Below are 21,968 nucleotides of genomic sequence, written 5' to 3'. Positions count from 1 at the left end.
TCTTGTTAGAGTGTGCTTAAGATTTAAGAGAGGATGATCTGTGAAGATTCTCCTTATGTGTGAGATACAATCTGATTTCAGAATCTTTTAAGATTTTTAAAATCCTGTAGTGTGAGCCAGGCTTTAGTCTGTCTTCTTCTGAGATGGGAAGCTTGTGCATGGAACTATGTGGTTGCTTACAGCCAAAAACAGCCACACTCCTCTCCCCGTTGCTGGACAGATTTCTCTCCAGATGCAGGGAGGGGGTTCGGGGGTATCTGCTCCGGTGGACCAATCAGGTCAGACTTGCTCCTGATTGGTCAAAAAAGGGACTTGCTGATGTCGGCAAACCCCAGAAATTCCAAACAGTTCTTTTTAGGTCAGGATTTTACATTCACAAGCTCTACTAAGAACAGGTTTGGTCATTAAATATCACATTTTGTGGGCTGGGAGGAAAGACAAAGACCCACAAATTTCACTAAAAGACTTAATAAAGGGATTTTTGCATAATATGGGACCTTTAAAAGGCGGTCTATTAGACGGACCCACTGCTGGAGACAGACTCTAGTGGACACTCACAGAACTGCAACATAACAAGAATTTTTATTGGTAAGATTCATCTTTAAGGAAACATGATTACACAAACAAAACGTGATGGACACTGATCAAAAAATAATCAGGATAAATGACTGAAGGCAGATGAGGTTTTTACAGACTTGGTTTGAGCTCAGGTCTCTCAGACGGTGACTCAGTGTGTTTTAAAGTGCGTTTCTTTGTGTTAAAGTGCTGACGTACAGACATGCTCACTGAGCAGCCCTGGTTAGTGTTCACATGCTTCATTCCTCTTTTACCGTCAGTGACTGTTTGACTTTTACTGCACGTCAGTCCCAAACTCAGCTGTGATGCTAAAACATTTTAATGCTTTAGAAAAAAGCTGCTAAGGCAGCAGGACGCAGCAACGAAAACATCTCCTTCTGCCCCTGAAGAGCCGTCAGTCCACGGTGATAAAGCTCCAATTGAGCGTGATCCAAACATAACTTTTCCAGAGACTTAGACCCAGTCATCTGCTCCTAGTCCAACCTGAAGGGGGAGAGGAACCAGGTCAGAGAACAGGAACAAGAACAAGCTGGACTAACTGATTTAACGTGGACGCCTCACCTCAGGACTTTGAGCCCCCTGAGTACACCGTTTGGACTCTCCAGGAGCTTCAGTCCTGAATCCTGCAGCTGGTTATCGCTCAGGTCCAGCTCTCTCAGAGCGGAGGGGTTTGAGCTCAGAGCAGCTGATAAATAACCACAGCTCCTCTCTGACAGGCTGCAGAAACTCAGCCTGAACAAACAACAGAGAGACGGTTCAGTGTTAGGTGCTCAACATCTCACTCCATCCAGCTGCACATCAACGACCACGAACAGTTTTCAACTGCTCACCTCAGAGTCTCCAGTCCACACCGCGAGCTCTCTAATCCAGCTGACAGCAGCTTCACGCCTGAATCATTGATCTGGTTATAACTCAGGTCCAGCTCTCTGAGGTTGGAGGTTTCAGACTTCAGGACGGAGGCCAAAGAAGAGCAGCTCCTCTCTGAGAGGCCGCAGTGTCTCAAACTGAGGAGAGGAAAGAAACGTCTCCATGAAAACCTGAGTGAGCATCTGTCTTCATTCAGATCTGATCAGGCCAGCCTGGAAACATAATACTGAGAAGAAGTCAGAATTCTAGATAAAATTAAATACCTGAAAAAATGGTAATTCTGATGAAAGGTGAGAATTTAATAAAAAGTTAGATTTCTAGAAAAAAGGCAGAATTCTGACAAAAAGTCACTTTAGATTACAAAGAATAATTCTGGGGAAAAAGGGGTTTTATAATGGGTGAAAAAAATCAGAATTTGAAAAAAAAAATCATTAATCTGAGAGAAAGTTGTGATCCTAGAAAAAAGACATTATTTGCAAATGTCAGACTTAAAAATAATGTTGGATTTTTTTGCGAAATAATTTTTTTTTTAAGGAGTTTATCCTGTAAAAAAAAGTCAGTTTAGACCAAAGAAATTAAACTCTGAAAAAACTGTTTTGATTTTTGGACAAAAACAGTCTTAGTTTAGATGGAAGGCAAAATTCTGAGAGAAGACGACAAATTTCAGTTTAAAAAAATAAGTATTTGAGAACAAAAACAAAAAAAGACAAAGTAAAAATTTTGGAATCAAAAATTCAGAATTCAGAGATCAAAAAAATTGAATTCTGACAAAGGATGAATACAAAAAAATTTAGAAGTCAGACAAAAATACTGAAAAAAAACAATTCTGACACAAAAATAAATTCTTAAAAATCCCTTAAAAATTTTCTTATTCTGAAAAAAACAATTTGGATAAAAAGGAGAGAATTCTGAGTAAAAGTTAGAAATTTGACCAATCTGATTTTTTAATCGGTCTTATCATCATTTTCTTAGCCGTAGAATGTGAGCTGGGAAAACAGATAATCAATTCTACGTTTTATCAGGTACAGACATAAACATGTTGTCGCCTAAATAAAGAAATTCATCCTTAAGTTAAAATCTTTAAAGCAGGAGATCGACAGGAGTCTGTGTGTTTAAAACACACTGACCTGAGAGTCTCCAGTCCACAGTGAGGACTCTGGAGACCGGCACACAGACGCTCCACTCCTGAATCCTGCAGCTTGTTGTTGCTCAGGTCCAACTCTCTCAGGGGACACGTGCTGGACCCCAGAGCTGAGGCCAGAGCTGAAGAGCAGCTTCCTGAGAGCCAGCAGTCCCTCAACCTGAGAGGAGAGCACAGACTGAGACATGGAGGAAACGGACAGGTACGACTGAACGCAGTCACCCTGAGTGAGCACAGAGGGTCACTGAGTGAACGTGGTGAATCCACAGACTGACTGACCTGAGAGCTCGCAGTCCACACTGTGAGCTCTGGAGTCCGGTAGACAGCAGGTCCACTCCTGAGACCTGCAGCTTGCTGTGGCTCAGATCCAGTTCAGTCAGACGGCTGCACCTCAGAGCCGAGGCCAGGACTTCACAGTGGGCGTCAAAGAGCCGACCACAGGACACCCTGAGGGGGAGACGGGGTTACAAAAGTGGCGTCTGAACACTGTGTTTACAGCTACGGTCTCTGTAGGAGACGAAAAAACCCTCACCCTGGACTCACCGAGCCTTGCTGCAGTTCCTGACGGCAGAGATGAGTCTGAGGCGCCCCTCCTCTGATGTCCTGTACGCCGTCATGTCCAGCTCTTCCACCTCCTCTGACGCCTGCAGCATGACAGCCAGAGCCGAGCACTGGATCTCAGAGAGTCTCTCCTCTGACCTGGTCTCTGACTTCAGAAAGTCTTGGATCTCTCGATGCACCGAGCGGTCCTTCATTTCCATCAGACAGTGAAAGATGTTGATGCTTCTGTCAGGAGAGACGTCGAAGGTGCTCATCTGCTTCAAGTTGTCCACAGCTTTTTGGATGCTTCCTGGGTTGCTCTCCATTGGACCTAACAGACATTTTAAGAGTCGCTGATTTGATTCCAGCGTCAGGCCATGAAGGAAGCGGACGAACAAGTCCAAGTGTCCGTTTCTGCTCTTCAGGGACTCCTCCAGGGCCCTCCTCAGGAACACGTCCACAGGTGGGTCGCAAGTTCGACAAGGACCCCAGGCTTTACCCAGAAAGGCCTCCAGGGTCTCACTGACCTTGTTGGTGTGACAGTGGAAGACGTAGACGGCAGCAAGGAACTCCTGGACGCTCAGATGAACGAAGCAGTAGACCGGTCTCTGAAAGACCCCGCTCTCTCGTTTGAAGATCTCTGTACAAAGTCCTGAGTGCACCGAGGCCTCTGGGACGTCCAGACCACAGCGCTCCAGGTCTTCTTGGTAGAACAGGACGTTTCCTTCCTCCAGCTGTTCAAACGCCAGCCTGCCCAGCTTCAGGAAGACTTCACCATCAGCCTCCATCAGTTCCTGAGGACTGGTCTCGTGACCCCCATCGTACTTCCTCCTCTTCCTCTGAGTCTGAACCAGCAGGAAGTGTGAGTACAGGTCAGTCAGGGTCTGGGGCAGCTCTCCTCGCTGCTCTGTGCTCATCATGTGATCCAGGACTGTGGCCGTGATCCAGCAGAAGACCGGGATCTGACACATGATGTGGAGGCTCCTGGAGGTCTTGATGTGTGAGAGGACTCTGCTGGACTCATCTTCATCCCTGAACCTCCTCCTGAAGTACTCCTCCTTCTGGGCGTCAGTGAAGCCTCGGACTTCTGTCAGCCTGTCCACGCACCAAGGAGGGATCTGGTTGGCCGCTGCAGGTCGAGAAGTGATCCAGACCAGAGCTGAGGGAAGCAGGTTTCCCTGGATCAGGTTTGTTAACAGCACCTTTACAGAGCTCTCCTGTGTGACGTCGGACACACGCTGAGTGTGGTTAAAATCCAGAGACAGTCTGCTTTCGTCCAGGCCGTCAAAGATGAACAACAGTTTACAGACGGCCAGCGTCTCTGCTCTCAGCTTCTCTAACGCTGGATGGAAAACATGGAGCAGACTGAGGAGACTGTAGCGCTCATCTTTGATCAGGCTCAGCTCCCTGAATGACAGCAGGACCACCAGACTCAGGTCCTGGTTTTCAGAGCCCTCTGCCCAGTCCAGAGTGAACTTCTGCACTGAGAAAGTTTTTCCCACCCCAGCCATGCCGTTTGTCAGAACCACTCTGATTGGCTCCTGCTGCTCAGGTAAGGCTTTAAAGATGTCCTGGACCTTGATGGGAGTGTCCTGGAGGATGTTCTTCTTGGAGGCTGTCTCCAGCTGGCTCACCTCATGTTGGGTATTCACCTCTTCACCTGGTCCCTCTGTGATGTAGAGCTCAGTGTAGATTCTGCTGAGGAGGGTTCGACTTCCTGCTTCACCAGTTCCTTCAGCCACACGTTCACATCTCTTCCTCACACACATCTTATGGGTTTGAAGGACTTCCTGTTGACCTTGAGGGCGCGAAAAACAAGACAAACAAGATATCAAATGATAAAGAACTGGCCGAGCGAGGTTATGATAACTTTTAAATACTCTGTGCTCTAAGACGATCGTATCATTGGGCAATGTCCGAAGGTACCTGGGCTTCCGGAAAAACATTGCCAAAGAGGAGAACACCATTTTTACCACTGTTTAGTTTCAGAAAGTTTCAGGTGAACAAGGCTTTGATTTTGTGAGGGGGAGGTGGTTTGTTTGGCTGACAGGAAGAGCTGGGTGTCGTCTGCATAGTGATGGAAACTGATGTTGAATTTAAGGGAAATAAGAGGTAGAGAGATGAAAGACAAAGGAGGCCCCAGGACAGGGCTTTGGGGGACCCCGGTAGTGACTGAATTTCAAGTTTTTAAATAGAAAAAAGAGAGTTTAAGGTCATGTGACTCCATCGTTGTCCACAGTGCACTGGTGCAGCTAAGACACAGCCCTATCATACAAACGTTCGCACAGGTCAAAGTCATTCGCATCTAAAAACAAATGAGCCGGACCTCTGAAGTTGAGGTTGTGTGATGATGAAAGGTGAAACCAGCAGCAGAGACTCCAGCTCACCTCCTGCAGCGCTGCTCCGACGGCATGTCTGCTGTTTAGCTCCTGTTGTGTCTTTGGAAATGATTGTTTTTGAGCCACAGCGATCCCTGAAAGAGGCGTTATGGTATCCACAAGTTTTCCTCTTGGAGATGCAATTTCTGCCAGGGCGTCTCCAAAACCTGTTGCTCTCTCTGCAGAAATGACAAAGGCTGTTATTCAAAAAACACTTAGCTAAGAGCTTAAAAACTGATTTTACAGGCTTTGAAAACTGCTTTTAACCTACTCGAAAATGTAACCCTCTGTAATCCTTAAATACAAAATTAAATTTCAGTTCAGTGTGGTACAACCATAACATCGTCTACAACTGTCCGGTCCCTGGTCTTCAGACATTATGGCTAATGCTAGCTCAGCTAGCTCTACTCAGCTAGGGAGTACAGCCATAGACCAAACAGACAACATGATGATCCAAGCCACACTGAACTGAAACTGAATTTTGTATTTTTAGATTTACCAAATACGAAGAGCTGATTTTTTAAGTGGGTTAAACACAATTTCAAAGCAAATTCACACAGCTTCAAAACATTCAAGTGACACAAATCTCATCCCATGGACTCCTTACCCAGGCTGCAATAATTAAATTTTCTTATAATGAATTATTCTATCATACCCCTTTGATTCTTCTGCCAGTGAATCGATTAATCGATTAAGGACTGTTCGATTATCAGAAGTGTCAGGCTTTAGTAGCTAACATATCTATTAGGTAGAGGGTTGTTTTTCAACTAGAAAGAAGATGCAATCATTGAATTTTATTGTTATAAATTATTTTAACATTACACTTTTGATTATTCTGCCAGTTAATCGATTAATCGATTAAGGACTGTTTGATTATTAGAAGTTTCAGGATAAGTAGTTAACATATTTATTAGCTACAGGGTTGATTTTCAAGTAGAAATAGGATGCAATAATTAAATTTTATTTTTATTGATTATTCTATAATTGCACTTTCGATTATTCTGACAGTTATTTGATTAATCGATTAAAGAATGATCGATTATTAGAAGTTTCAGGCTTAAATAGCAAACACAAATGTCTGTAATGTTCTTGCAACTATGCACACCAATGAAAACATGTCAGCAGATTATCCCAAGCTTCCCATTTTGAAGGAACAATCTGAGCAACTAGATTTTAGACTTTCAAGGTTATTTTTGGTGCCTCTGCAAAATTCTGAAGAGTTTCTTTCTGTGTTTTTTTCAGTCATCAAATACACACCCAGGGTTCTCAGCAGCAGCTCAGTTTTCAGTCTGGTTCCTGTTTAAAGAGCTGTTAATAACACTGGGTTTATTAAAGGCGTGTGAACTTACATCTCTGAGCGGAAACTTTATTTTAAAAGCAGCCACGCTTACAGAACACAGACGGTTTTATGAATCTCTTGACATTTTCAGTTATCTCTGAGAAGCTTAGTTATAGTCTCACACAGGGCTCTTATTTTTGTCTGGGGTTTTTCTCTCCACTCTGATTGGCTGGTTTACTATAGAGCACATCATCAGCCTGACCTCAACATCTATGTTCACCTTCAGAGCTCTGGTTACAGAGACACTTTAGTATCTGTTGACAGTTTCTCTCTCTGGGTGGTTCAGTACAACATGTTTTCAGTGCAGAAAAAGAAACATTTATCTGCTGATTCAAGATCTCTTAAAGCCTGTTCTCTGCTCTGCAGGCAGCAACACCTAAAAGAAATGAGCTCTGTTTTACCCAAGCACGGGGAAATCTTACTTTGGAGGGGTGTCATCGCTGCCGTCACTCGTGGTCGACGTGCACTCCTCTACCTGGAGGAGATGATGAAGCCTGGAGAGTTGAGATACAGAGACAGAAATGTTGAACACACTGAGCTTCGTACATGTCGCAGCAAAGTGTGAAGGTGTCGTCTTACATTATTCTCTCATCCCTGAAGAGTATTCCTTCCCCCATCGACTGCTGGTCAGCCAGAGACTGACAGTCCATCCATGAAGACCATCCTCTGTCCTCCATACACGCCGTCATCTTCAGGGCTGCACACGGTGAGAGGAGGGAAACTGAAAGCAGACACAGAGAGGAGCAGTTTTTCATCAGTCATGCTGCTGATTCAGTTGCAGCTGAATCACTCCTCTGCACACTCCCATCCTGTCTGCACGTCTGTTTTTCCACTCCCACATTCCTCTCTGTGCATGCTGGCGTTTTCCAACAGGGAGGAAATGACCGCCCTCTGATAACTCATGATGGGAATTCAAGTTGACGTTAATCATTTATAAACTAATTTACTTTCTCTGGTTTGACCATCTGTGAAGCTGAGCCTTTAGACTGAACAGTCAAACAGAAACTGAAACAGCTCCATACATGACCTGAGTCTGACCTCTTTATGTCCTTACATTAGTTGGAGTCATCTCTTTTTCGTCATTTTTGTATTTGGAGTTGATCCTTACTTTGTTTGGTTCATTTGTTGGTCATGGACACCAAACTTTTTGTGTCTTCAGTGATATTTTTACTACTTTTTCTCCTGTGTTTGTCTGGAGATCCTACATGTAACCATGGCTGCATTGTTTACATGTGAAATCAGCTGTTTTCGACCTGTAGCATGTTAATGCTAACTGGTGCTAGGCAAGATGTTTCCCCAGAAGGTGAAAAGAAGGAGGTGAGGACGACCTGCTGGTTCTCAGGTGTGAGCTAAGAAGTGACGACATGGACCTGTCCTTCCATCCATCGTTATTGGGAACTTAAGATCTATCTCCAATAAGATGGACGAGCTAGTTGTGCTAACCCAGCAACAGAGGGAATACCAGAGGGCAGAGTAGCATCATGCTATTCACAGACATGGCTAACAGAGCTAACACCAGACATTAAGGCCACATGTGAAGAGCTTCACCTGCTGTGAGCAGACAGGATCCAGGAGACAGAGACTGAACAGACTGCTGAAGAAGCTCAGTCCTGGACCCTGTGGAGGTGGAGGCTGGCTGACTGGACAATGATGGACAAGCTGTCAGCATCTATTTTCTTATGGAGCTTTATGCACTTTCTATACACTTTCTTACTATTGTTTTCTTGATTGCTGCTGTGACTCTTCCTGAATTATTCTATTCTATTCATTCAGTCCACTACCATACATATCACACACTCATCCTCCTTCTGAGGTCCCAAAATCTGCAGTTCCTGGTTAATCATCACCTTATTGTCAACATTTAGTCAGCAGCCTGGTGGCTGATGTAGCCTCGATGACATCATCCAGCTGTTTCTGAAGCAGAGTTCTAAAGCCCATCGTTGGTAGTCATTATATTGCAAATGCTAGCTCAGCCTAATGTGAGGCACAGAGGCAGGACTTTAGCTTCCTCGCTAACAGCTACAGGGTTTCTCCTGGTCAGTCAAGACAGCCTTGTGGTTTGTGGTGCCCCTGTAGCCAGCCTCAAGTGGACACTGGGGGTACCACAGTTTTTAACACTTCAACACCAGCTTCATGTTTCAAGGCTGGATGTTTCAGCTTGGTCGGCATAGAAAAAAACAGCTGACAGATTAGCTCAACAAAAGCTCATTGCTCACAATAGCTCCTCATTGAGTTACAGAGAATGAGAGGAAACGCCTGAACTTCACATATTGACATAGCCAGTTGTGTTAGAGAGCTTTCAGCGCCTTGAACAGAAACAGTGGAACCAGTCAGTTCTAAAACAAACTGGAACCAGTGGATGGAAGATAATGATGTTTTTTTATAAATGGAAAGTTGGCAGGAACTACATATAATATCAATAATGTCAATAGTTGATTATTCTGTTGATTAATTGAATATAAAAACATTTGAAAATTTGAATTTTTGGCTAATTTAGTTAGCATAATTGTCAAGTATGTATTGGCAACTGTACACACCGACCAGTATATGTGAGAAGGACCTCCATAGATTAAACCGTTTAAAGGAATCACAAAAAAAACACGACGACGTGTTTGTTGACATTTTACCGCCGTGCTAAGTCACTGTTGTGTCCTCCGTTTCAGAATCTTACAGTAGTACGCACCACTTCCAGCAGATGTCGCTATCTTTCTCTTCTTCTTTTGCAGTTAGCTAACAGACTCACTGCCGCCACCATCTGGTGGGGATGACATTTTACAAACGGGTACTGGCAGGAGTGGTAGAAAACTGTATTTCTAACATCAGAATTGACGAGATAGAGACGCCGACTTGTCTCAGTAAACAGGAAGTTGTAATAACAGGGCCAGGAAGGACAGAAAGTCAGCTGTAGAGAGGTAGAGAGTCCACTCTTCATTCAGCTCTGACTGTGAAACACAGGACATTCACAGATGAGGAAGCAGAGAGGCAAACAGGAAGATGTTTCAACACCTGTGTGAGGGAATGTTTGGAGGAAACCGCTCCACATGAATAAATATAAACCTTCCTGTCCTCTAACTGCCCTCCCCTTGCATTATCTCTCCATGGATCACCAGCTTTAGCATTCGCCTGGGCACTTCCCCCATGGAAAGCTTGTATCTCTGACACAGCGAGCCTCTGTTTAGGGTGTCAGGCTTCAACACATGATCTGTTTCCATCATGTGTCACATGTTAGAGCCCTGCTGACCTGAAACCAACGATCTGCTTCAGTCTGAGGAGTTTAACCAGGTTATCTACGACTGAAAAACAGACTGTCAGTAGAGTCACCAGCAGATCAACACTCCTCAAGGACACCAAAGTGTTGGGTATCAACATTTCACACTCTGTTATTGCAACAAACATCCAGTGTTGCAAAAATAAGTCCAGACTTCTCCTTCTGAGGTCATCCTGAAAGTATTTCTTAAACTCTGTGAATCATCTCTCAACATGTCTGGGCCTCCTTTCAGTCAGGGATGATGAGAGGTTTTACTAAACTCTAGATCCATGTGGAGTTAAAAGACTCTGCAGCAGCTTTGTACGGTGTAATCTTGAAAACATGTCAGAGCAGCCAGAGGCCAACAGATAAGATTACTGGTTTTTACAGCATCAGACACTTTCAGTATCATCTTTACGCAGAGACTGCCTGAGAGCTGACACCTTGTTCTGACTCAAACTGAGTCATACATGTGCTGAAACACTGTACAAGTCAGGATAGGAGGACGGGAAGAAATCATGAGCAGCCTACGCCTGAGAACGCCAAATGGCACGAGCGGAGCTGACAGACTCTAGACTCTGCGACGACGAGGGTTTGTCGTTAAACTCATGGTTCATGAATATAGCTGAGAGGAAGAGTTACAAAACTTTCCCGTCAAAGTACACCAGATGCGTCTCCGATCCGGCTCCGCTTCACCACACCATAGCGGATCAGATTATTTTCAGTTCAAGTCAACGTCTTGACTCACTTCAGATCACTCTGCTCTGCTGAGTTCAGGATGCCTCTCAGCTTCAGTACGTTAGCGCCCTCAGTACCAGATATGGGGCAAGGCTCCTGGAGCCGCACCAGAGACACATGGCGTATTCTCAGCGTTACTTCCCAGAAACCAGATCAAAGGAGGAAAACTCAGAGGAGAGTCTCATAAATCTGTGAAAAAGAAGAAATCTAAGGCTCAACCTTCACTGGAAACTACTTCCAAGCCACCTGTTCACTTCTCACCTGTTCATCTACTGAAGCTCTGCAAAGTTTTACGTGTCAAACATTTTTCGATGAAACCGAGAACAGCTGCACCGTCCGGTTTTGCATACATGTACAGAAACACAGCGGGGTGAGGTTTACAGAAACACATCTCCAAAACAGGTTTATCAGAGATTCTTTGAACTCCAACCGCTCCAGACATTTTTTTTTAAAACACGATAACAACATTTCAGTGAAATGATACAGCCTGAGGTGAGATCACACCTGTCAACAACTCTGTTTGAAGCTTGGCCTGACTTAAATACAGGGTTAGTGTGTCTGATTCAGATATAAATACAGGTGAGAGCAGTGACGGGCCCCAGCTTTGATCAGAGCAGTCTTTTCAGGTCTATTTTTTCTTACATTATGTACAGTTTTGCAGAACGTTTTCCTTCAAAATAAGAGTCCTAAACACATGGTAAACATTTATTGATACATGTCAAAGTTTGAGTCCAGGTTTTAGGTGACTGAAACATTTTTATTCCTGATTTGGAGCATTGTTTTAGATACAGCTCTAAGTTTTTAGATGAACGGTTAATAAAATTTATATTTTTCCCCAAAGCGTATTGTTGCAAAAAGCCAGACACAGAAATGAAAAAGCTCTAACTCCTCTCACTTTGAAACTGAGACCTGAAAACACAAAGTTTTACTCACTGAGCTGAGCTCCTTCCTCCTCTGCTCCCTCTAACGGCTGTGCGTCCCTGGAAACCGCCTCCTTCTCTTTCAAACAGACTCCCTGTAGCTGCTGTAGCTCCTCCCATTTTACCGCCAGCCCTGGTTCCTTTCCCCTTCCTCAGAGGAGACATATCGCGGGAATGAATCCTGGTTTCCAGTCAGGATAGTGAGCTGTTTCTGTGAAGAGGTCCTCACCGTGGGAGAAGGCGGACCCCTCCTCTTCACTGTCTGTAAACAAGCTGCGTGCGCATATAGCAACGGGAGGACTTTTCCAAGCCACGCGAGAGAGCAAACCTCCAAAAATAGAGTTTTTACCTTGAAACCATGACTGTGACGGACTGTAAACGACCCTAGTTAAGCTAGCTGCGGCTCAGCTTGTTTTAAAGTCTGTAATGTTTATAATAAAGCGCTGCCCTGGCGTCACTTCGATGCGCCTGCCTGTACTGAGATACTGAGCATGCACGCCGCATGCGTCATGACGTCAAACACCCAGGCCACTCCTACTGGGTCAGGAATCCGCAACTTTTACTATCAGAGGGGACGTTTTGCCCCCTCTCCCACCGAAGAAAAGTAGTCTGGAGTAAATTTAAAATAATAATAATAATAATAATAATGATAATAATAATAATAATAATAATAAAACAAAAAAGCAAAACACTGCATTTTTTATATATTTTATTTTTTTCCAATCAGAGTCCAAACTCAATATTTATCAAATTAAATGCTCTGAAAATAGAAAATAAATAAAAAAAATAGATTAAAAAAACATTACAATAATAATAATAACAGAACAAACAACCAAAACAAAAAACAAAACAATCAAAAACAACTCCACCACTTTTAAGGTTGTGTAATTTTTTTCTTTGTCTATTTTTACCTGTTATAACAAAATTAAACCCCAAACAGAAGTGAAGTGTGTAGGCCTACTTTAAAATTAATTCAACAGTAAAATATGGAGGCCTCTTTCAGTCCCTTTCATAGTTGTGTAAAATCAATAAAAGCAAAACTAGCCCACTTTGATATAAATTTTAAAAAATAAATAAAAAGTAAAAACATACAGAGTCAGTAAACTCTATTAGGAATGTTTGTGATGAAAGTATGGGCTATGAGATGTGACTTTGATTTCTTTTTTTGGCATAACAGTTTTAAATTTAAACACTTTCTTTCCTCTTGAATTTCCTCTTATTTTCCTCTATTAACTAGTTTTGTTGTTACATACTTTAGTTACCAAACTATTAAAACTTTTTTTGACAAAAAGATATCACCTTGAACTCCAAGATTACTGTGCAAAAATAAATTAATAAATAAAAATAAGGTTAAGAACTAACTTTTATTTTTGTATGTAAATTTACAACTTCAACTCTATGAAGTCATGACTTTATTTCTGTTAATTTACGGTAAATGGACCCACTGTGTTCATGATCCACTAGGGGGCAGGCTTAGATGATTTAAGGAGATGAACTGCTGAACTCTGTCCACAGGAGGGCGCTGTTCCTCTGTTCAGTTGAGTCTTTTACAGCGATGAGACCAGAAACTCAAGCTCACATTAGTCAGCTCTGTCTGTTTCTGTCCGTCTGCACACACACACACACACACACACACACACACACACACACACACACACGCAGACAATAATGCTGCATTATCATCCCCGAGTAATGAATGAAACAGCCAGCAGCCTCGATACTACACTCAATAAAAATCCTCTTCTTCCTCTCTCTGTGTGTGTGTGTGTGTGTGTGTGTGTGTGTTTCAGTAGTTTCACTCAGTATCACCTCTTCATATAACGACATGTTGAAGTTGTGTGGTGTTAAACTAATATTTTGGTTTCATGCTGAGTCAGATTGTGACATGTTGAGTTTTCTGTTTGTCTTTTAAAGGAGCATTACGTAAAATATCGACTGACTTAACCACCTCTGTATATCGTCAATTTTAAAGCTCTGTAAAATAAAGTTTATTCCATTTCACCATGGGGGGAGAGGAGGGTGTGTGTGTGTGTGTGTGTGTGTGTGTGTCACAGTCCTGCTGATATTATCGACACACTTTAAACACACGCACAAGTGTGGTTGTGTCGTGAGTGGGTAAAGGTCAAACGTTGCTGCATGAAAGGTCGTGAGTTTGATTGTCATCAAGATAGAACAAGTGTGTGTGTGTGTGTGTGTGTGTGTGTGTGTGTGTGTGTGTGTGTGTGTGTGTGTGTGTATTAAGTTGATTGTTTAACTTATCTGTCTATCTCCTATAACGGCATCTTTGAAGCCGTTTTTGGTCGGTCACATCCCTCAGAGGAGCATCGCTTCACAGTTTGAATACGGTCTCAGTTTCACAGTAAATTCCCAACAACACACTGACTTTGCTGTGGTTTTCTTAAATTAATTTGGCCCCAAATTTACTGAGGTTTCAAAATAAATCATTAACTCAAAGGCTTGGTTTATAGGTTGAGATAAAAAGTCAAATGTCAGCCGGTCAGTCCTTTTCCTCAGACGGTCCCAAAATATGAGGGTACCGTTCCCCCACCATATCAAGGTTTCTCCAACATTTAAGATAGTCAAGATAAGATAAGATAGCTTTATTAATCCCTGATTAACACAATACACATTATGATATTTACCATAAATACAAAAAAACCCAAAAACAAATGCTGTGATCATGAAGGAGAAATAAAGTCAGTGGTTCGCGAACTGCCCTCAACACCTCCACATGGAAAAGACGGGACGAGCAGCACAAGAGCACCAGGAGAACAGACAGAAGCACCAAAGTTATAAATGTTCATTAAAGTAACGAACCGCTGCTGGAATAGAGGACTTTCTGATTCATTCAGACATCACCAGACGATCACCGAAACAACTTCTCAGTCCGTTAAAAATACTATGAAGAGGATGGTCGTCAATGTTCAGTTCAGCCCCAATCCTCTTCCTGTAGATGATCTCAACTGAGTCTAGAGCCCATCCAACCACTGACCCAGCCTTTTTTTTTTATAACAGTTTGTTGATCCTGTTTTTGTCCTCAGAAGTGATGCTTTTCCCCCAGCAAAGATCAGAATAAAACAGCACGCTGATGAAGGACAATGAAGTTTGTGGTCACTGTGAACACCAATATATTCATGTGACTGAACTCCTTCTGAAATCAATGACGAGTTCTATACTCTTATTCATTAAGTTATCAGTGGAGTTACCATCATCTTCTATTACATACCCAGCCATCAAAGTGTCTAAAGACGTCTTTATAACAGGAATCAAGACGTCTCAAGACACTTTTGAACATCAAGACGTCTTAAGACAGAAATTTGAAGATGCTACTTGTGTCCTAAGACGCGACAGAGCAAAACATGGGTTGGACATTCACATCTAAAGATGGCTTCAGACATGTTTATGTCTCAAAGATATGGTCAAGTTTAATTGTCTCAACTGGAGTATTATAATGATAATATGACAATGGTCGATTTATGTCACCGTAAAATCACATGTAATGTTATTTGAGTGTTAAATGATAGTTTCTTATTTTTTCAATATTTAACTTGCATTATATGTTATTGCCTGGAGAGTCCCGTGAAATAAGGTTAATAGAGTAAACAAACAGTAATTGAATTACAGTGATTTTCTTTTTCAACAGAAGGTGAACATAAACAGGAGGCGTTTTATTCCAGTTCTCATTTACCTGTAATATGTAAAGTATTATCAGGCGTGTCTGACATTAGATATTTAAATATATGGGGTATTGGTTTTTTATTTTTAACTAGTGGTCTTGTTATATTGTCCCAATAAGTAGCCTACATTTAGTGACATAATGTCTGTATATTTTTTTCTTTTTTTTTTTTTAAATCAAGCTTGAGTCTCTATTTATTTATTTTTTTTAGAAATTTAGAAAATTAATTATACCCCAAACTACTTTTACTGATAAGACTTAGAGCCAACGATTTCTGTATGTTCACAAAATATATACTGGGATACATTTTTGTCTCGTTGTCACGTTAAAACTTTGTGTCCTTCGGTTGAAGTTAATGTGAGTTTATGTTAAAAATACCAAATATGAGAGGTGGTTTATTTATTTATTTATTATTTATTTATTTTACCGTCTAACGTGATATTTTGACGCTCTGTTGTGATTTTTTAAGACGTTTAAACGCTTTAGTCACAACATGTCCCTTCTCTCTTCCGGTCCCTGACTCTCTGTATCGATGGCTGCAGGTGGGGGGGCGCGAGGGTATCGATGTTGGCGCGGGAGGGGGCGGAGGCGCGCGACCAGGGTAGTGGGCAGGCCGGGATCGCGCGAGGAGGCAGCGTATAAAGAGGATGAGGGTCCGGGACCATGTCACCTGGCGTCATCTCCTCAGACTGACTGCAGCATCTCTCTGCTCACCTGACGGCCCGGAACCCTGCACCTGGATTTAACACGTAGGGCAGGATTTAACAGGACTCCAACAGACCGGATTACACTCTGTTTGGTTTCTTTTTGAGAAGTATTTTCACGTGTTCCAGGAAAAACGTAAACTTAAAGCGGTTAACAGCAGGTAAGACTAATGTTTTCTCTCTTTCTTCACTTCTTTAGCTCCAGAATCTCATGTTTACATGAAAAGTTAAGCTCCCAAAAAAGCAGTAAATGTAGATTTATCGACTTTAACTGTGATGTTTTTAAACCACAGGGTGTAGGGAAGGTTTCTTTGTTTCTACCGAAACTTTAAAAAACGTTATTCAACATTTTTCCTGGAGTTAATCTGACGTATTTTCGCCCAGCAGGAGTCATGGTACGTCACCTGGTGCTGATGGTGTGTCTCGCGCTCGTGCTCCTTGCGTGTTCCCGCCACGGGGAGGCGCGTGTCAAACTGAACTCCATCAGAACAGTGGTGCTGAGAGAGGGGCACGCGCTGCCTCTGAACAGGAGCTTGTGGGAGCCGAGTCTGGACCTGACGGTGAGTGTGTGGGTCACCTGTGTCCTCACCTGTGTCCTCACCTGTGTCCTCACCTGTGTCCTCCCCAGGTGGAACAGTTCCGTTAAATCACGTCACGTTTCTCTCTTTGTTCACCTGCAGCTGTATCAGTGCATGAGCGACCTGGAGTGCAGAGAGGGGAGCTACTGCCACGCCCCCACCAAAGGCCCCGCCCACTCTCGGTGTCAGAACTGCCGCAGGAGGAAGAGGAGATGCCACAGGGACGGGATGTGCTGCCCGGGCAACCACTGCAGCAACAGTAAGATTAATTAACCCAGTAGAGTCATAAAACTGTTAACGAGGGAGGTTTCTGTCAGCGTGTTTTACACCACGAAAATTAAACCGTGTGTCCTAAACTAGTCTGTGGCCGTACTACAGAAGCACAACTCAATGAGAAATTTGAGATTTATGAAAATGTATTACTGGAAAAATGGTTTTCTTAATAAATAAGGAAAATAAAGTAAATAACAAATTTAAAAAACATAAACCTTTTTTAAGGTTTAAATTTTCTGGGGTTAGCATGAATGCTAATGTGTTCTAATACAAGTGACAGCTACAAATAAAATATGAAATATTGTTTTTTAAGTGACATCGATCCAGCACTCAGTTATTTATTTGCTTACTAAATTTTAAAAATTACAGATAATGCTATTATTCGAGTTATCTACAAAAACGACACAAGTACAATTATTATATAATTACAGTTTGCATCTGTGATGTCATAAACATTCTTTTAGCATTTTTAGAAACATTTTTGTCCATTTTCTCAAATTAAGATCAACAGCATTTGTCGATTTTATCATTAGCCTTTGAATTGTTTCTCTTCATTTTTTTTATCTGTACTGCGATGTGTATTTTATGTTTTCAGTAAAGCCCTTTTTATTTTTAATACTTTTATTCAGTCTAGTTTTACATTTATGTAGCATCACAGAACCAAGACAATGAAAGGAAAACAGAGTTGGGCACATCAATAGTTAGGAAAATATATTTACAGTTTGAGTCCATTAAAAGTCAACACAGTCACAAGAAGACAGTCTTTTAAAAGATTCTCAGGTATCAAACGTGAATACAGGAAGTTAGCATCATTGGGTAATCCGTCACCAAAAAGTAAAGTTTCCACATCCCAACATTCGTCTCTCCTCAGATATCTGTGTCCCTGACGTGGACAGCTTCCTGTCTCAGAGGATCCCGGGTTCAGAGGGCGGGCTGGGCCCGCTGTCCAAAAAGAAGGGGTGGAGGAAGAGGGAGAGGATGGAGGTGAAAGGAGCCTCAGGTAAAGGTGAGGAAGAGGTTTTGTTTCTGAGTTTTGGACTGTTTTTCAAAGTGGCGGTTTCTCTAACAGTCTGTCTGTTTCCAGGTCAGGTGGGAGATCCCTGTCTGCGCTCAGGAGACTGCTCTGACGGTCTGTGCTGCGCCCGCCACTTCTGGACCCGTATCTGTAAGCCGGTGCTGCGTGAGGGACAGGTCTGCACGCGACAGCGCCGAAAGGGGAGCCACGGCCTGGAGCTGTTCCAGCGCTGCTCCTGCGGTGACGGACTCAGCTGCCGAACGCTGCGAGAGCCCGGCGCCCAGCCTTCAGCTCCATCATCATCATCATCGTCACTTCTGGCTGCAGCAAAGTCAAAGTTCCCTGCGTCCTCTTCGTCGTCTCGCCACTCTTCCCCTCACACCTCTCTGCTGTCTTCCTCGGCGTCAAAGTCATCGTCAGAAGTGGCGAAGACGAGGCTTCACGTGTGCCAGAGGAGCTGAGGTCAGGTGTGAGAGGACAGATTCTTTCTGCTAGAGATACCTGTTCACACCTGTGGACCCCCCCTCCCCTCCTCTGAACTCACCTGGTATCTCTATGCTAATGAGCTTCCTGTCAGGCTGCATTCACACACAAACTCGGCGGGATGTGAAACTCTTTGTGGCTCAGATCTGGTTTCCTCCTCTGCGTCTAGACGAGCAGAAACCGCTTTGAAATCCAGTTTGACCCCTTTATTCAAACAGGGAGCGCATTAATGTGGAAACCTGCTGCAGGAGTTACCCGTTCGCTCGTTTATTATCAAAACTGAACCGTCACGCCACTTTTCCTGTGACGCATAAAAAACATCCTTTTCCCGTCCTGAGAGTTCGAAATGTTTGCTGAAAATGTCCCGCCAAAACTTTGAGGCCTGAAGTTTGTCCAGACGTCTTGTTTGATGGCACTGCTGTTGTTGTTGTTGTTGTTGTTGATGTTGTATAGACTTATTTTTCTATAATCTGTATATTTTGGATGGATGATGTTGGTGTTTGCCTGTTTTTTAAGTGTCTCTTTAAGGCAGTTAATCTGGGGTTTAATTCCACCACTTTCCCAATGAATCTTGTGTTTCTGTTAATAATCTGTGTAGTGATTAAAATGATCTTCAGAAAGTCTCTGTGGTGAGGTATCTATCTATGTAATTACAAAATATAATGTTATATAGTCTCACTTGCAATAAGCATCACTGAAATTCAAACAATCCAAAATGAACATGAAAAGGTTGAACTCAAAGCCGACTCACTGCGCGCTGTGCAAAGGCCAATCTACCGGATTCCATCGTAATTCACAAATAAACTCTTTAAAAATCCTACAAAATGATTTCCAGGATTCTTTTCCTCATTTTCTCTCTCAAAATGAAGTCACGAGATTAAAACTGAAAGTCTTGTGATGTTACGAGATGCAAATTAAGATAAAGTCAAAATAATTCAGGATTAAAGTCGAGAGTTTCAAGACATTATTTGACAAAAAGCTATAATGTCAAATTGACTAAATTCAAATTTAAGTCATAATGTTACAAGTTTAGAGTCTTAACAAAGAAACTATGTTGTAAAATCTAACATGTAATTTGCTGAAATTAAAGTAAAAAAAAAAGTAAAAATGTTACAAAGTTAAATTCGAGTATAGTCATGATATTACCAGATTAAAGTGGAACTAAAGAAATTATATTACAGATTGAATTCAAAACAAAGTATTAACCTTCAGATTTTAAAGCAAATTCTGGTTGTACAGGTGGAGATACAGGTTGAAATGTTAAAGGTTTAAGTTGATATTAAGTTATAATTTTATGAGGTTAAAAAAAAAAAAAAAAAAAGTCATATCAAACATTAATGGAACCCCAAAAGATTCATAATTTTTTTTTTTAAATAAATACCATTTTGATAAATAACTGACAAATATTTAGTATGGCTCTTAAAATGTAAAATAAAGCACTATTATTATGAATTATGTTTTTTTTAAAAACAAAAACAAACAATTGTTATAATTTAGTAGTTCATAATGATTATTTTAACAATTTCATACTATTTTAAATATTTGTTTAATTTATTTTACAAGCCTTTTTAAAATAGATAAAACTTTTTTTAACAAAGTCATTTTTTAATTTCATAATGGCCTTCTCCACAATTTTTTAAAATAAAAATTGACTTTAAAAAAATATATATATATATTATAAAAGCTTGGAAAATAAATAAAAATTCATTATTTTTTTTAAAGTATGAAATTGTTGAAATAGTCATTATGATATATTTAGTTATAATGTTTTTTTTATTGAATAATAATAAATATTTCATATAAAAACATATCTATTTTAAAATATTGTTTTCATTCATTTGATTATGATTTTTTGGGAGATCCATAATCATGAAGTTGAACTTTTTGTTAATTTAAATTAACGATGAAGCAAGTTAAGGTGTCAATGAACTTCTCCTTGTTAATGGACGCTGATATTTCCAAAATGTCTCACTCCAATTTCACCATCAAACTTCATAACAAACGTCCTCTGTGTTTTTTTTTTTTTTTTTGTCCTCTTAACACAGATCTGACTATAAGCGACCTGTGGGGCATAGAGACTGACTTAACGTGACTTACTTCTACTTAACGTGAAGGTACATTCAGTATCTGAGAAAGAGGCGTTCATGTGTTCGGAGCTCACGTCTCTGGAAACCAGTGCCTGTTCTCCCCCGCGCTGCTGGGTCGAGATAAGATGACCAAAGAGGAAAAGATGTTCCCACAGGCCCGTAAAGACATGGGGAAATGATTCCATCTGTGCAGATAAAAGATATTTATGACCACAGAGTCAGAGCTCGCCACATCTTCCAACTCTCAGCCGTTTGCTCATTTAAATGTAAGAAGGATAACAGGTGATTTTTCTCTTTATTGTATAACAAAAAACAGACACGTGGAATAAACGGAGAACAGTGTGTTCACTGCTCTTTAAAGAGTTGATTTTAAAGATAGAGCACATTAAACATCATCAGATTGTCTTACACTGGAGTCAAAGAAGCTTTGATTTCAAAACCAACAGCACACGTTTACGGCATTAATCCAGAACAGCTGCTCTGTGTTACCAAGGTCTATGTCAGTCAGATCGCCTGGTTCTGGTTCTGCTACGTTTTCTGCTCCATTATTCAAAAACTCAGAGAATATTCTGTTAAATTAAAGCTGATACATGTTGTCATTTATCAAAAAAGCACCAATCTGTAAATTGGCCGTAAATGTGAGAAATATTCCATCCTCTGGCGTGTAGGCGGGTTTTTCTTGAAGGCTTCTTTGGTGAAATGGCTACAAGTTTTGGTGTTGGCAAGATCAAAAGGATACGACAAGAGGTGGCTAAAGCTACCTCTTGAACCCAGGTTTCAAACATTAGCATTTCCTGCCAAAACCCAAAATGCTGTTTCTATCTGAAGGACATAAGGAATACGTTTCTGTGTAGCTTCCGAATCCCTTTTCTATTATTCCCCATATGGTTTATTACAGATTTAACTGGTTTCTTTTCAATGTGTTGTCTTGTTTTCACAATAAAACACTTCATTTTGATGGCATTTCAAAATAAAAGACCCAGCAGCAGTGAGCATTAGATGACTCTCAGGAGCAGGTCTGTTTTTAGTAGCTGTTGGGCATCACTGTCCTCGGCGTGGTTATGGTTGTTAAAAGATAACACACACACACCCACACACACATTCTCACACACGTTAGCTTGCTGATGTCATTCTTCCATCCGTGTTCCCCAGCTTCCCGGTAATTACCAGCTGCGTATGGATCACCGTGTTATCGCCTGGTTGCCGTCAATGTTTCCTGGTTTCCTTGATGTCACAGTTTTGTTTCCTTCACGTTCCCGTCACAGAGCGTCTGAGAGGTTTGTTTTGGTTTGTTGTTTGGTCTCTCTTTGAGAAAGTGAGGAGCTGTGTTTGTAACAGAGTGAAGAGCGAGGACGCGGTCTGTTCATGATAAAACTATCTTATCTGTGTGGTTTCAGGAGAAACAG

At 41.7% G+C, this 21,968-nt stretch overlaps 2 protein-coding genes across 2 annotated transcripts; one reads left to right on the top strand and one right to left on the bottom strand.

Moving 5' to 3' along the window:
* Positions 1–611: 611 nt before the first annotated feature.
* Positions 612–12,216, bottom strand: LOC141811085 (protein NLRC3-like). The gene is made up of 10 exons (XM_074698986.1): positions 11,760–12,216; positions 7,421–7,562; positions 7,264–7,335; positions 5,512–5,681; positions 3,128–4,922; positions 2,864–3,031; positions 2,571–2,744; positions 1,407–1,580; positions 1,138–1,308; positions 612–1,059 (listed from the first exon to the last, which is right to left on the bottom strand). Exons 2-10 carry the CDS (start codon positions 7,528–7,530, stop codon positions 1,050–1,052), a joined length of 2,844 nt encoding a protein of 947 aa, XP_074555087.1. The 5' UTR covers positions 7,531–7,562; positions 11,760–12,216; the 3' UTR covers positions 612–1,049.
* Positions 12,217–16,241: 4,025 nt separating this feature from the next.
* On the top strand, positions 16,242–18,840 carry LOC141811124 (dickkopf-related protein 2-like). Its single transcript, XM_074699045.1, has 5 exons — positions 16,242–16,287; positions 16,511–16,686; positions 16,807–16,963; positions 17,849–17,983; positions 18,062–18,840. Exons 2-5 carry the CDS (start codon positions 16,519–16,521, stop codon positions 18,451–18,453), a joined length of 852 nt encoding a protein of 283 aa, XP_074555146.1. The 5' UTR covers positions 16,242–16,287; positions 16,511–16,518; the 3' UTR covers positions 18,454–18,840.
* Positions 18,841–21,968: the final 3,128 nt, after the last annotated feature.

This window comes from Halichoeres trimaculatus, unplaced genomic scaffold (assembly GCF_033239565.1).
Source record: "Halichoeres trimaculatus isolate MK-OKI-2021-1 unplaced genomic scaffold, fHalTri1.1 fHalTri1_scaffold_22, whole genome shotgun sequence".
NCBI classification, from domain to species: Eukaryota; Metazoa; Chordata; class Actinopteri; order Labriformes; family Labridae; genus Halichoeres; species Halichoeres trimaculatus.
The sequence above is the reverse complement of the archived record's forward strand: the minus strand, read 5'-3'. Positions and strand labels throughout refer to the sequence as shown.

What these genes read in the sequence shown, in the direction of transcription:
- LOC141811085 (XM_074698986.1), bottom strand. Translation starts at nt 7,530, where the DNA reads ATGACGGCGTGTATGGAGGACAGAGGATGGTCTTCATGGATGGACTGT. An exon ending in AGGAACTGCAGCAAGGCTCG is followed by an intron (nt 3,032 to 3,127) that starts GTGAGTCCAGGG and finishes TCTCCCCCTCAG; the next exon opens with GGTGTCCTGTGGTCGGCTCT. An exon ending in TGTGGACTGGAGACTCTCAG is followed by an intron (nt 1,581 to 2,570) that starts GTCAGTGTGTTT and finishes TCCTCTCCTCAG; the next exon opens with TTTGAGACACTGCGGCCTCT.
- LOC141811124 (XM_074699045.1), top strand. Translation starts at nt 16,519, where the DNA reads ATGGTACGTCACCTGGTGCTGATGGTGTGTCTCGCGCTCGTGCTCCTT. An exon ending in AGCCGAGTCTGGACCTGACG is followed by an intron (nt 16,687 to 16,806) that starts GTGAGTGTGTGG and finishes GTTCACCTGCAG; the next exon opens with CTGTATCAGTGCATGAGCGA. An exon ending in GGGCAACCACTGCAGCAACA is followed by an intron (nt 16,964 to 17,848) that starts GTAAGATTAATT and finishes GTCTCTCCTCAG; the next exon opens with ATATCTGTGTCCCTGACGTG.